Source organism: Fundulus heteroclitus, chromosome 14 (genome assembly GCF_011125445.2).
Source record: "Fundulus heteroclitus isolate FHET01 chromosome 14, MU-UCD_Fhet_4.1, whole genome shotgun sequence".
In the NCBI taxonomy this organism is placed as follows: Eukaryota; Metazoa; Chordata; class Actinopteri; order Cyprinodontiformes; family Fundulidae; genus Fundulus; species Fundulus heteroclitus.
In genome coordinates, this window is record NC_046374.1 from 21,661,282 (window position 1) to 21,676,978 (window position 15,697).

General features: G+C 40.7%; 1 protein-coding gene across 6 annotated transcripts in view; it reads right to left on the bottom strand.

Moving 5' to 3' along the window:
- Positions 1–15,697, bottom strand: part of ppargc1a (peroxisome proliferator-activated receptor gamma, coactivator 1 alpha) — a 56,158-nt gene that overhangs the window by 28,838 nt on the left and 11,623 nt on the right. For 4 of the 6 annotated variants that reach the window (XM_012864937.3, XM_012864939.3, XM_036146534.1 and 1 more), the window contains exons 3-4: positions 3,060–3,254; positions 1,632–1,757 (exon numbers count right to left, since the gene is read on the bottom strand). In XM_012864937.3, coding sequence (XP_012720391.2) covers positions 1,632–1,757; positions 3,060–3,254 — 321 coding nt within the window. The remainder of the gene's footprint in view (positions 1–1,631; positions 1,758–3,059; positions 3,255–15,697) is intronic. The other 2 variants (XM_012864938.3, XM_012864940.3) reach the window with 1 other exon arrangement.

Genomic DNA, 15,697 nt, shown 5'->3' on the forward strand with positions numbered 1-15,697 from the left:
CGGCACCAGGCTTCTGCAGAGATGATTGACATGCTTAGGAGGGAAGTCAGTCATTTCATTCAGGTGTGTTGGAGCAGGGCTACATCTCAAAGTTGCAGGACATTACTTCTCAAGGACTGGAATTAGGCACCCTGCATTGTACCTCTGGTTGTATTTTGGGTTTGTTAATTTAGCCTCTAACTTGATTGCCTGTATTGAGCTCTATCGGTTTTATACAAGCTTTGACAAGCTTCCCTAAACCTGAACATGAATAACATCCCCTGAGCATGATCCTTGCTACCCAATGACAGAGATGGTGCATTGAGGGTAATGTAACATACTAGTTTTACACCACTCAAAGCATTTTACTTGTAGGCTAACAAATTCGGTTTTGGTCTAATCTGATCAGAAACACCTTCTTCAGTATGCTTGCTGTGTCCCCTACATTGTGTGTGGAAAACTGTAAATTGGACTTCTTATAAATTTCTTCAAAAAATTGCTTTCTTTTTTTCTTTGTCTTGGTCTATCATACAATTGCAATAATAGAAAACTTGAAGTCTGAGGGAGTAACATGTCAAAATGTGAAAACTTCAACAGTGTATGAACACTTCTGGAAGGTACCATATCATTAGCACTGTATTTGGCTAAATAAATAAATAAATAAAATCAAAACAGAGATGGGGAAGCCCAAGGCTGACAAGGGACTCAAACAACCATAGGGCAACAGTAGCCCAGAAGTCTCTGAGGTGATGGGGGGGGGGCTTTCTGCCCATCATCCTAATTGGTGGACCCCCCCAAAGCATCACCAACGCCACTCTACATGCACACCATGTCCTCCGGGAGTCCTCATCCACTCTGCCCCAGAAACAGATGACTGAAAGGCAAGGTATGAAAATAGACTCAAATAATGAACGTTGACTCACTCGACGTGCAAATACAGCCCACAGATCACACTCAAATCACTTTGCAATTTGTTTACCGCACATTATAAACCAGTGCACATGTTTGTTTTTGCTCTTTTGCACATTTTAGGCATAAAAAAAATGAGATTTTATAAATTCTTTAACAATTGAGAGCAAACAGATGCTAACCGTTTTTGATTTGTTGGACATTTTTTGTGTCATTCTCATCCAGAACCCTGTAATAATCTGGCTAATTAAAATAATGTCAAAATGAGCTCCAACGTCATAGACAACAAATAATAATAAAGTCCTTTAAGACCGTCTAATGAGTTCAAGACATCAGTCTTACAAAAGTGCCTGTAGTTTTTTTTTTGTGTGTGTGTTTTTTTTTTTTTAAAACAGGCACTATACCAAGGCGCATAAGTGTTTGGAGCTAATGAGTCAACAGTGCTGACGCCTCGCTTGGAAAGCCCAACAGCAATCAGCCTGTTTTCATTACGCGCCCGACCTCCTGGGATAGCAGGCTGCTAAACCGGTAGCCTAACATCTTCTAAAGCGGCCAAGGAAACAGAAAATACAGCATGTGAAAGGGTCAGAGAGGGGGCTGAATCGGAGACAGAAACAAATATGTTGTGTGCAAGTCTGAAAGTGAAAAACAGCAGCAAGCCAATACATGAATTTGATGTGTTAGTGTGTGCATAAATGTGTGTGTTTGGGTGTGTGTGTGTGTGTGTGTATGTGTGTCCCCACCTTGACGACGGCAGGTGGTGGTCTGATCCGGTGGTTGCTGCTGGCTGCATGGTTCTTTGCCTTGCCACCTGTGTATTGATTATAGCTGAGCTGGGAGTTTGCGGGCGCCAGAAGGAGCTTCTTCAGCTGCAAATGGACCCAAACGGAACCGGAAAGGAGGGAGAAGAAGGAGCGAGAGAGAGAGAGAGAGAGAGAGGCAGAAAGAGCAGGTTAAGCAAATGACCATTTTCCTTTCAATTACACACCCTGGGTCCAATAAATGTGCAATCACTGGATTGATGTTACGTTGAAGAAATAAAAAAGATAATGTTTATGACACATTTAAAAGCCCAGATAGTTGTAAGGAGTTTATAGTATGTGACATAACAAGAACAGAGTACTTCTCCCCCCCCCCCCCCTCTCGTGCAGGTGTTTTGGTGTACGCATAACCAGCTTGCTCTAATGTGATTGAATAAACACACCCAGGCATTTAGCTAAAGGTCATCTGGAAGGGGACCAGCATGGAATAAGATGAACTACAACATAAAATAACATAACGATTTAGGTCAAATGCAAAAAAAATAAATAAATAAATAAATACACAGCTTAGATGTGTGCAAATAACAGACAGATGTCCTTTCTTCATATTGAGAAGATGGGTTTGTTTTCCCCAGACAGATGCATGTAACAATATGCAACTAAGTTCTGCTTTCACTTACTTTCCCCATCTTACTGCTTCCCCTCTGGGCCTGGAGCAGCGTCTCAGCCGCAGAGTTCATATTGAACAGCCCACACAATAACATTATTATGTAATTAGCACTAATTATCAAACATTTTTACAGATATTTTTATCACTAATGAAACTGTGAACAGTGAATACAATCAGTGCCTCTTGAACGGCTTGCTAAGAGACAAATTACCATGACACCTTCAACATGTTCTCCAGACACGTTGAAGGCTCATACCTGGCGTCGGCAGTGCACTAACAAAAGGGAAATAATTTGCTATTTATGTTCCAATACATTTTCCAAGTCAGAAGACCCCACGATTCCAGGCTCAAATAACAAAAAAAAAATATTCAATTTTTTATCCCTGAGTCATAAATCCAAAGGTCTACTGAATTTTTGACACAGAGCAGAACCTGCAGGCTGTGAGTAAGGAAGGATGGAGCGATAGATGGACGGATGGATGGGCGAATGGATGGATTGTTGGATGGAGTGGAACAGGGAGTTAAGTCTGGAAATACAAAAATGTGTCCTTAGTCTATTTCATAATATTATATTTCAGATACTCATCTTGACCTGAAAACCGATTCAATCAAAACTCAAACATTCCCGGACCATTTCAAGGCTGTGTAGGAAACCTGGAATTCCAAATAAATATATAAGGAGAAATATGCTCTCCGGGATGAAAAAAAAAGGAAAAAAAAAAAGCTGGAGATGGTTTTACCAAAGAAGGTTCCTCAGGCTCTGGGGTGTCAGGTGAGGCGTCTGGGGAGGAGGGACAGCTCCGGTCACTGGCATTGGTCACGTCCCCATCTGCCAGGGCCTCAAACGAAGGCAGTCCGTCCTCATCCACCGGGATGCTGTCCAGGGTCTCTGTAAGCACTGCCAGTAAGTTGGCCTCATTTTCTTCATCTATCTTCTTAGAAAAGGGGAAAAGGGAGAAGGCAGGGACAAAACACAGAAAGACAAGAAATATAGGGCACATTAGTCAAGAGAAGTTGCATCTATTTTTTTTTTCTTCTTTAGACTGGGGTAAAGGCAGCGGTAGCATGCACTTAGGCTTTCACTGTTAATATCTTTTGCAACAGCTGCTTTATTCTGGCAGGATTCAGAGCAACTAAATCTCCCTGCCTGCATGTGATTCAAGTGTGTCCTCATATTTTAAGCATACGGCTTACTGGACCAAAATAATATGTCCAAGAGAAAAACCTTTACTGGGACTGACAGAAAGAAGGCAGGGTGTTGGTTCTGCTATAGCAAGTTTTAATGCAGCAAAGGAAACAATGAGCAAAACTTCTCTGTACTCTTCCAAGAAAAAAACAGAATTGGATTACCACCAAGACGTTTGGGAGCAATCCCCCAATGCCAAACAGACAAGAGATGTTTTAAAGATTTTGACAGGTGATAATGGAGGAATTACTGTCAATGATTTTTGAAAAATAAATCTTGTTTTTCACACTCTGATCTACTTCAACCAGGGGTGCTTCCAGAATTGTCTTAATAGGTTTGGCCAGTTAGGTAACACTTATAGGGACACCAAAACTGAAAACCAATAGAATTTTAGGCGTTTAATCATGCTAAATTTATGAATGGGGGGTCTAGAAGATATCGTTTGATAAGCGCTGCCTTATAAAAAAAAAAGAAGCAAGTCTGAGACTGCTGGTCATTTTGCTCCTTTGCCAGTTTCTTTCTCTGAAGTTTTGGTTGTTTTACCAGGCTCTTTCTGGCATGAAAAGGAGCAGTGTGCCAAAGTACACCAATTTGTATCCACATTAGGGTGTTTGGTTGAATTAACACCAAACACACTTTAGTAACACATCAATGTGAACTGCTACCTGTCTTTGAGTTAAGGTTAACGGGCAAAGCCAAGGTTCTCAAACCTTCTCAAGTACCACTGTTAGTATTTGGATACTAGCCTTTAGTAGTACCCAGAAGATTTTAAAAGCTAAGCAAAAACCTAAAGATAAACTACTTAAGCACATTGATGTTAACATGTAACAGAAAGTCTGAAAAGGAGGCACTTAGTGGAGAATACTTGAGAAATTATTGTGCATATTGAAGCAGACAACATGTACCAAGCAGAAGTGACGGTGGCTATTTGGTAATGCAGAGATGGATCTGTAAATGAAACCAAATCCCAACTAATGCTCCACCTTGAAGTTGGGAAAACCAGTAGAATTTCTAATATTTTGTGCTCTTTTGTGCTCAGTGATGAGTTAACTACGATTAGCAAGATTAGCCAATAGCAGTGTGTTATTTTGCATTTTGCCTATTTAAACACCTAAAAAAGGTGTTCCTCTGCAGATGCACAGTCGAATGTGTGTGAATGATTTCATAAGCTACAAACCATCAGAAGTGCAAACACGCTGTTCATGACTGCTGTTATTTCTACATTTTACACATCAAGCGCTCTCAAAATAGCCAGAACAGATTTTGAAATTGGTGTTGGAGAGAAACACAAACTGAAAAAAAGTCCTGTTGTATTACTCCTTTACAATGCCTATCAGTTTGGTGGAAGACCTTTTTATAAAAGGTTTGAAAACCTCCGGGAATGTACCCAAAGACTGATATCTTCAGTAACTAGTGCTAATACCTAATACAATATCAACTCCAAATCTTTTAAATCAGTTAATCTGAGGTCCTGTGCACACGACGACGATGGATTTTTCCACTTCTGTAAACACACCTACATGATAACCCTTTAACTGTGATCTTTCTGCACAAAATGTTAGAAGAAACACTGGAAATGGTGATGTTTTCCTGCGATGCCACTAGTAAGGGGGCGTGTTCAGGCACATGTGGGCAAACAGTCCCTGCTTTAAAGGTACCAACCACTAAATAAACTTTCAGAAGGGCCGGGAATCAAATGTTTATATAAAAACACGGCGAGGTTCAACTGTTGCTTCAGGTGTCTTAAAACTGCAAAACCACCGCTGTGTTTTTTTCAGTTGGTCACCATTCATTATTCTGCACATTCATTTCTACTAATGGCGGTCACACTGCACATGTGCCAAGGCTTCTTCATACAGACAGGTTATGTTTTTACAATCAACAGACACAGGTATGTTTTTATACACACACACACACACACACACACACACACACACACACACACACACACACACCTGACTTTAACATGTAGCATCAGTTTCATTCTTACAGGATGATGATTAGGTAACTGAATGAGAAACTGACTCTTGTCCAGGTGGATGGAGAGTTTAAAGAGAAGAGAAAGTGCAGTTTCCTACGCTGTGCATACATTGCCCAGTTCTGTTTACAACCAGTGCAAGTTCCAGGGCCACAAAAGCCCAGGAGGGGGGGGGGGACTTCAAGAGGGTGGAAAGATAAACAGCATTTTTGCCCTGGGACATTCTGTTGTCAGCCGTACAGGAACAAATCCCTTTATGCAGGATTATCGTCACTCGTGACGGTGTGTGGCCATCGTTACGCCAAGGGGAAAGGTGGGGCAGCACCTTCATAGGAACAAAATATCAATACGACAAAGCTGCAATAACACAAAGTTAGTTAGTTTCACCAAAAAAAGAAGGCAGTCCAAATTAGACACACGTCTTCACTTCTCTGCACTACTTAAGGTTGTTATTCGGAAGGTCATGAGCAAATCTTCTCCTAACATAAATAGTCAGTTATTATTAAAAAATGATAGAGAGGACATATTTCACAGAGATAACACGGTGTACCGGGGCCATGCTGCATTGGCAGGCTAATGCCTTGCAGGAAATTGCTCTGTATGAGGTGGCATGCTGTTTAATTACTTGCAAGAAGCTTTAAAATCCACTGTGCTGGAACAGAGTGCTACCGAAGCCCTCGCCGTTTCTCCCGCTTCCCAAATCATTACCTGAGCACTAAGCGAGCTGCTATTACCTGCTGATAAGGCTCAGGCCTCAGCTTAGTCCAAACAGACATCCTAGCGCGAGAAATAAAAAAAAAAAAATTAGGATCATTTTAGATGATCACAAATGGGTCTTTGATGAGCCAGCCATCTGTTTAGCCCATGCTCATCAACCATCCAATCAACTGCGTATTTAGGTGCAGCTTTATCCACCTCTTTCATCCTTCTTAAACCTATAAATCCGCGTCCTACAAAAAAAAAAAAAAAAAAAAAAAAAAGACCCGATAGTTCCATTAAAAGCTGAGCTGCGTATGCTTCAGTATGTCACGCCTTACGAAGGAGCTGGGCAATTTCTTGAGGCTGCGGCTGGCTCAAATGTTTTTTTTTTTTTTTTTTAGCTCAATCCTGTTTGAAAAACCTCCACCAAATTCGCAGGCTCCCACAGGTGCCATGTATCCCCGAAAGATAAGTCAGAAAGGACTCTCATATAATGAGAGAGACACTTGTAAAAAACCCTGAGTTGTGATGATCGGGCGGCAACCCACTCGCTGCCTCCGTCGCGGAGGCACTCGCGTTGCCGACTGGGGATTTGAGAAACTGGGGTAAGAAGCAAGCCACAGTGATAGTTTCCACCCAAGAGAGGAAATGATCTAATAAATACGTCCAGGAGGGCACGCTTTTCCAAACCAGCTTAGGTACCCACAACATACCGCTTCAAAAAAAAAAAAAAAAAAAAAAAAAAAAGCTCCGTCTGCTACCAGTGACTAATCTGCCTCTTTTGCATTAGTTAAAACGTCTTTTCCAAAGCTTTATGTGGGTGACCCTCTGTAAAATTACAGAATGAGCTGCCAACCGGCGGAGATCATTCACATTGATCACTACAGCGAGGAAAGGACAAACAAAGACCGTCTCTGCGGAAGCATTTTCTTGGCCATCTCGGCTTAATGGACCTCACAGAATTAAAGAGATCTTAACAATCCCGGGCTAATTGTGGGATCACTATATATTAACCCCGATCCAATTCTAAAGGGTGCCATTTTGAGGTAGTTTTACTTCAAATGCCTCAATTAGCCATAAAACACATTGGCAAGAGCTGGCAAAAAAAAAAAAAAAAACTCATCCCCTCCACCACCATCATCCAATCTTCCCCCACATCAGAGAGAAGAGAAAGCCAACCCCAGTTTGTTCATTATTAGGTGAGGCCCTTTTGTTATCTGGCAGGCTGTCTTTGAGATTGTCCTTGTCTTTTACTCTTTTATTGGGTCCTCCAGCGCAGCATTGTGTTCTAGGAGATACTATTCATAGGGCTGATAACGGAAGGTGAAGGTGGTGTTTTTTTTAACGCATAATCACTTTCTGAACACTGAGATAAATAGCAAAATTAGATTACGTTTCATTTTTGGGTTATCTATCTATCTATCTATCTATCTATCTATCTATCTATCTATCTATCTATCTATCTATCTATCTATCTATCTATCTATCTATCTATCTATCTATCTATCTATCTATCATTTATGCATTTGAATCTCCCTGATGGTTATTTACCATCATTTCTCTAGTTGTATATTGCCTTGGCCAAATTTTCATACCTCCATTCCACATTTTGTCATGTTACAGTTACAAACCTCAGTGTATTTTATTGGGAATTTTTATTTGAAATTTTGTGTAACAGATTCAAACAAAGTAACCACGTGGTCGCCGTGGAAGAGCTGTAGAGATCCACAGCTAATGTGGGAGAATCTGTTCACACGACAACCATAAGCCATGCGTTTCACAAACTTTAGCCTTCATGGAAGAGGGGAAAGAAGAAGTGTTGTTGAAAGACAACCACAAGTAATCTTGTAATGTATTTAGATGCTAAGCCAGTGATGTATAAACTAACAAAAATATTAAAAAATATATTCTCTAAGATACAGGGAACCGGTGTAAGGACTTTAGAACTGGGGTGATGTGCTCTACTTTCTGAGTTTTAGTGAGGACGCTAGTAGCAGCGTTCTGGATCAGCTGCAGATGTCTGATCGACTTTTTAGGCAGACCTGTGAAGACACTTCAGGGACAGGAAAGCTAGTCAGAGTTGAAGGTATATGGATGTAACTGAAATGGGGCAATACTAAAAGAAAACAATCCAATCCGACTGAGCTTGAGCAATTTTGCAATGAAGAATGGCCAAATAGTTGAGCCTCTACATGCAAACTTTTTACAGTTGCTCTACCACAAAAAACTGATTAATCCATTAATTTATTTAATAAAAAAAGAAAAGAAATCAACGTTTGTGATTTCAAAATTACATTATTACATAAGTTCATTTTCCAGGACGCTGCACATTTGCTTCATTGGCCACAAAGCTTTGCACCGGGCATAAATCCGTGCCCTGCAAACGACTTTGCTTTGCATCCTTCAAAATTACCATTTCTGGTGTTCCTTGCTACTTCCGACTTCCAAGAATAAAAGGTTAAACAACAAGCCAGACCTTCTAATGAGGCTACAATCATAAGTCATACGTGTATATGTGGCAAGTGGGGTACAAGTATCAAGTCATCACATCTTTACTCCGCCAAGAAAAGCAGCCTTGGATTTGATAAACAAATAATGTCATTCTGTGTTATTACCCTCGGCCCCCTGATTTCAGAGGAAATAAATCAACGTCAGCCGTGCTGTTAAGGCGTTAGTCAGGCCTGACACGTCGGCCGGTCACACAGGCACAACATATGGTAGCAAGGAAGGAGGGAGGAGATGGAAGGGCGGAGGGAGGGGGTGAGGTATGGCAGGTTGCGTGGCGGAGAGAAAAATCATGGCAGTCACCAGAGACGTCTGGTCATTTAGCGTGAGCTCACGGAGATAGAGAGAGGGTGATCATGGCCTGTACAGAGCGATGAAACCATAGATAACCGTATTAATTCTTCTCTGAGTGTTTTTGTGTGTGTAGAGGGATGGGAAGGGGAGGGGGGGTCTCACAAGGTGTTGTCGTGAGTACTGTAAAGCCAATACCGCATCTCAATATTTTCAATTTATTCTCTAAGTAAATGATCCTGTGAATGGGTTGAGCATGTTCTCAGCACACCAATCACAGCATCGGTGAGCAAAAAGGTAAATTTGCATTGACAGAATAGACAGCCTTCGTAAAAAAGTAATCACTGGCTTTCAAACGACTGTGTTTAGCTCGATATCTTTCCAAGATGAAGCCATTGATACAACTATTGCTGCCTTGCTGGAGTCTATTTGTTTTGTTTTTTCACATAAAAGGTACTGCTAGCTCAGCACTTCTGTGTTTAACCGTGTCTCTTTTCTGGCCATTTGACATCTATTGAAATTTAACTATCTTTCCCATTAACATTGGGTTGCAGAAGGTTTCTTCCCACTGAAAGAAAGGAGTTTATTTTAGCTGTTGAGACACTGCTGATGATAGACTGATTCAAAGTCAACAATTCAATGTGATCAACTGGGCTTCCTGTCATTAATGTTCTACCTCTCAATTTGAATAGGACTGGATTGTATTTGAATGAATTAGACGAATCTGAATCTACTTTGCACTCAGTTGGATTCTATATAACTAGATATGAAGGAAGTACTTTGATATTACACTTGTGGCGAAACAGCACTCAATAAATCTAAATACATCACATTTAATTTCGAGTTTTGACAGTTTCGTGTCGGTTTTGTGCATTTTCAAAAGTCACCGCTGTTTAGAAGTCGACGCAGGTGATAAATCAACGGTTTGATGACTAGAACCGTCAACGAGGACTGGGACATGTGGGTGCAGAGATCTCCTGTGGGAACCTTTTGGGATTGTTACAGCATGGTGAGATGAGCTGACGGGGGTGGGGGTGGGGGGGAAAGAGGGAGGAAAATGATGCGAAAGTGAGCCAAGGGGAGAAGGAGAACTGTTGTTGCGCTTGCTGACACAAGCGAGATCCAATTGAGACGCCTACTCAAGGGATGTTGGCAATGCTGTTCGCTCTAGTCTTCATTTAACCAGTGACAAACCCCCTGAACTCAACCACCAAACTGCTGAGATCTGGAGAGACTATCAAGTAAGCCTTTTCTGTCTGACAAAATTGCTCAATTTTTTTTTTTTTTTGTGGCTTTTCACAGACAGAACCAAAGAGATTAGAATCTATGGAAGTAGATTAAGGGTGCATGTATAGATCTATAAAACAACGATCTAACTTCTGCCCAAACTCAGAATACAGGGCCTGCAGTTGTCTCCGTAGGAACACATGTTATCAGACAGCTTATCCAAATAACTGATAAGCTCGCAGGTTGTTGTTGTGTGTGCGTCCCGGTAAAACCTCCCTATCTACGCTCCCTACCCAAGATGCTGTTGTTTTCTTCCTCCAGCCGTTTAACAGATGGTCCAAGCAACCGTTTGCTAACACCGACCAAATCACACAGCATCATAATGACTGGACACGTACTCCTTTGTTTTGGCAGCCACTTCCCCAATCGGCTTGGCATGAGGAAACCCTGATTGCTGTGATTGCTCCGACTGTGCCTTGCTCTGACGGCCACAGCGGGAGGAGGGAGAAAAAAACAGAGATTTGGAAGCTCGAATAAAGAATATTCAGCTAGATGCAGAGTTGGGATGAGAAATGGTGCTTCCCTCTGCACCCCCCCCCCCTTCTAATAGCATGCAAATAGCTATTTGCTTAAGTCGGCAGCTATGAATGTGCACTTCTAAGCAAGGGGCCTTTGAACCGACTGTTACACTGCTGATAATGTGTCGGAAGAACACAGGGAGGGAGATAGATTAAACTAAGAGAGGAACAGAGGAAAAAAAAAAAAGGAAAGAGCACAGAGACCGCTCCTGCTGTCCATCTTTTTGCCACATTTTCTGGCCGGAATGCCAGTCTGTCATTAGCAGCTAAGTGTAGCTATCCATAAAACAATTACACACGGACACACACCGAGAAAGGCTGGTCATTTTGATCCTGACATTTACATAGATCTCCTACAGGAATAAAATGGACCAGAATTCCTTGTGATTATCTGCTGCTGACACCACTTCCACACACACACACGCACACACGCACACACGTGTACAGATACCTGCACAATGCGGCTCCTGACCTTTCAGGCCCTGCCAAGCTCATTGAGGGTTTGCTGTGTTTCATTTGTCAAAGTAATGTCTTTCTCGGAGCAATGCCAAGGCGAGGAAAACCCGGATGAAGTGGACAAGATATAGCGGTCGATAGTGATTCAGACAACAGACACATAACGGACTCTTCCTGCACTAATATTTCCATAAACACTTTCGGCAGCTCTTTCCATTTGACCCTGGAACAGACCACACAAATTCAAGCTAATTTGATTCCTTTATATTCAATTTGTTCGCATAGAATTTTTATTTTTTATTTTTCCCTTTTTCGCTTCTGGATTCAGACGGGAGACAGACATGGCGCCTTTTCTCGCACATCTTCAAATGCCATCTGTTTCCTGGATGTTCTTGGCTGAACAAAGGGAGGACTTCACAAGAACTTTGTGCGAAAGGGAAGGCACACATTGTTACGAGCAGGATAAAAAAACATCAAAGGAACTGTAGACATAAGTCAATGCAATCCCCGCTCAACTACATGAGGCAGAGGTACTATGAGAACAGATGGAGGAGTCTTTCTCTGTACCAGCAATTCTGAACGGTGGGAGCTGAATTCTGTCATAATCTGGGATCTATTTGGATATTTTTTTTCCTTTAGGAGGAAAAGGTTTGCATTTTTTTTTTACAGCTCCCAGCTTGCAGAGCATACAAACCACACCTGCACACCCTACAGGACTCTGCAATGTCAGGAAATGTAGAGTGATCAGTGACTGTCGACCACTTGATGACAAGCATCAAACACTCTAAATCCCTTCCACTCTGAGCACTGAGTTATTATTGAACAAAGCCCGCTGGACTGAAAGTGGTCTTCTGGAAGGAGATAATCAACAAGAGATTTCCTGAGTTGAACGGCACTGACGGGGGTTTTATGGACGCAGCTGTTTTATTCGATGGCAACTAGGAACCAAAAAGCACAGGGGTTTATAAAAGACATAGTTTCACAATAATTCAATATTTTGATGCTAGAGGAACTGCCGGTGTCTTCTTTGGCTGTAGAGGGAAGGACCCCCCCCACCCCCACCCGTTGCTGTGTATCAGCTGTTTGATTCCTTTATCCTCAATTTGCTCTTCTTCTCATTATAAGTACTCGAACCTAAAGACGCACCATCTGCTGGTTTTTGTAGGGTAACTCTGTTTAAAAAGAAGAGTTGCTAAGCTAAAATCAGCTTTGCGAGCTGTTTCTAAATAAATGCAATTAGATCCTGTAAGCCCAGTTTTCTTTTAAATCCTTGTGTTAATGTGAAACCAGGGTATATTTATGTCACGTCGAGAGAATCTGATGACTAGTTTAAGATATTTTATGACCTTACAAAAACCATTTATCTACAGCCTCCTGGGGGCTACTGCACCAAAGCTGCTCCGTCCGTTTACACGGACCAGAAGTGAGTTTCCTTGGGTAGCCCGCTTTGTTTAGGCAGGAGTAAAATTTCACCTGAACTCTAGAAAAGACCACACAACTGAATGCTGGTTCACTTTAGAAAAAAAAAAAAAAGAAGCAAGTCTTGGTTAACTTGCAAGTGAACACTAGCGTGGTTTGCTTTCAGTGAGGAATGCAAATGGTCAGTCCAGTGAACCAAAGAGAAGAAGAGAACTTCTTGTGTTTGTGTCGTTGACAGAGCAACACTGAGTTCACATGAAAATGAGGTCGGGACCCTAAAGTAAAATACAAATCCCAGGTCAGAATTCATTTCTTGTAGTGTGGGGCCATTGTTTTCATTGTGAACACTTTACTGTTGCACTGAATCTACTTTGCACTCAGTTGGATTCTATATAACTAGACATGAAGGAAGTACTTTGATATTACATTTGTGGCGAAACAGCACTAAATAAATCTAAATACATCACATTTAATTTTGAGTTTTGACAGTTCCATGTCGGTTTTGTGCATTTTCAAAAGTCACCGCTGTTTAGAAGTCGATGCAGGTGATAAATCAACGGTTTTAAAAATGATTTAAAAACGATGCTGTTACACTTCTCGCTTTAGTAGTATTGAGATAAGATTGCAGTTTTTGTCTGCTAGACCCTGCAGTTCCAGAGCAACAAGTGGCTCACTTAATATATTAAACAATGAAATATTGCCTTTTTTTTTCTTTTCATTCATTTTGTTCTGTAGCCCCATGAAAAAAAAAAAAAAAAACACTGGCACCACTCTGACTCTGTTAAATTAGGTTTAGAAACACCCCTGGGTTCACTCTATAGTCACATTGGAGAAACATTTTGATAAGCCAGTTTATCTGACATGTAAGACGTAACTTCCCCCTAGTGCATTCTTCCAGAATCTAAAACAGTATAGTAAAAATCATAAACAAATATCTATATTTTTAAGAGCAAACTTGTTTCCTCGTCTTTAGGGCTCGTATTACATCGACAACCCTTCCCCTACTGTTATATTATGTATAACAATGTGTTCATTAATTAATACTTTCTGTTTCAAAGTAAAAGTGCTGTTTTCTCTCGCCGGTGTGAGAAAATGTCCATGAAAGCTTTCACTTTAGACTTCAGGAGCTACTGATTAGGGGCGAGTGAGTCATCCAGGCATCAACTCACTCATGCAGCAGCAGAGCCTAAGAGAGCCTCTTGAACTATTTGAGGCCGGTGCAGACTTAAATGCTTCAGGAGAGGGGAGTGAGGGGATAAGCCGGAGATAGAGGCATACAGTGCAAATCATGAAGCTTAGCTTGAATAAGACGTTTTTTTTTTTTTTGTTTGTTTGGGGTTTTTTTTAACAGGGAAAATTTGTCCTATGTGTCCACAGACCTGTAAATCAATGAGCATAAACCAAATAAGTGCATCCTGCCGTGATTGCCAAATTTCTTTCATTAAGGTAGCGCATCTTTTTTATTCTACTCTTACATATAACTTTAGTGTGATAATGACATCTGATATTTATAATGCTGTTATGGTTGATCACTGGTATTTACTGCCATTGTATACATTTCCCTACCCTTTCATGAGAGTGAAAAAAGTCACCGCTGCCATCGCTTGTCTCGTTGTGTTAAACACCCCATAATCCCGTGCTGCCTCACTATCACTGTCACATGCCCAAACAAATACCACATGGCCAACACCCTCTTCTCCTCTCTCTCCCACGCAACAAGATGGAAATAACCACCGGTTATTAATATCCGCCCGGCTTCACTGAGGAGGCCGATACCGACACGTGAGACGATTACCAACATCGTCCGATGCCGTAACTCAGGGATCCATAATCAGAATAATTCTTGTCAAATTGTCAGTTTCTTAAAGGGCTGTCCAGTTGCTGTTGACGTGGGACTTCATCTGATGAAGTGTGAGATGTTATTGTGGGCCTGACATACATCTGAAGATTAGTGCTTGACACCCTGTACCTATTTGAGACTTTTATTTTGAAGGAAGAACAGAACATTTCTTTAGTAGCCCTGCTTGGATGACAGAGTAGCTAACGTTTTTTTTTTCTTGTCCAGCAGGGTGGCAACGCTCAGTTACAAAGCATGGAAGAAGCCTCCTGATCTTTGTTTAAATGTTGCATACAATTTAATTTAATAGAATATAGTTTTACTAAGACTTCATATTTGACCCTTTTTTCCATTGATTGAGTGATAAAAAATTTAGTTTTGAAAATTATTTTAAATTGCCGATTGTTAAAGCAGGTAGAAATTGCACCCAAGTGTGTCCACATATAGTTACAAGACAGATTGTCAATATGAAACCTTTATCATACAACACATAAAAAAAAAAAAGTTATTACAGTACAGCTTCTTCAGGAAAGTTGTGCTCCATAACCAAAAGTCTGTTTAATAGTTTCAAAGTAGCCGCCTTATCACCCGAAAAAGCCTGAAAAACACCAAAATTGCAAAATTACTAATTCCAAGTACATTTGGTATTCAGCGACTGGCTAACCACTAGCCGCTTACGATGCTAAAGTTAGCCTCTGCTTCAAAATGTCGTATTGAAGCTAAACTAAAGGGATATATCACTCCTTTTTAAGAATCTGGTCATTATATTACTACTTATGGTTGAATATCTAAAATGATTAGACTGATCTAATCTGAACTTGGTTAGGTATAATCAGAGATTATTTAAAACACAAGTTCTATTTGTGAAAACACAAAATTGGAACACCATCTATTAAGGTAAGCACAAAAATAAATAAATAGTGAAACCTTGACTGGTATATTTAACGTTGATTACTGATTGTTTAAAATACATTCTGTAAATGGCAAATTTTGTGTATTTGTAACAACAAGAAAAGGAAGATTTATAATTCCCCCCCCCAAAAAAAAAATTGCTATAATCGGTTCTGGATTTATGATCGAAAATATAATTAATCATCTCGCCTCTACACTATTATAATAAAAGGTTTCTAGAAAACGTGTTTAAAATTCTGGCAAAGTACTAGAAAAGAAACCCCAGACACTGTTGCTTAATTGCTTGCACT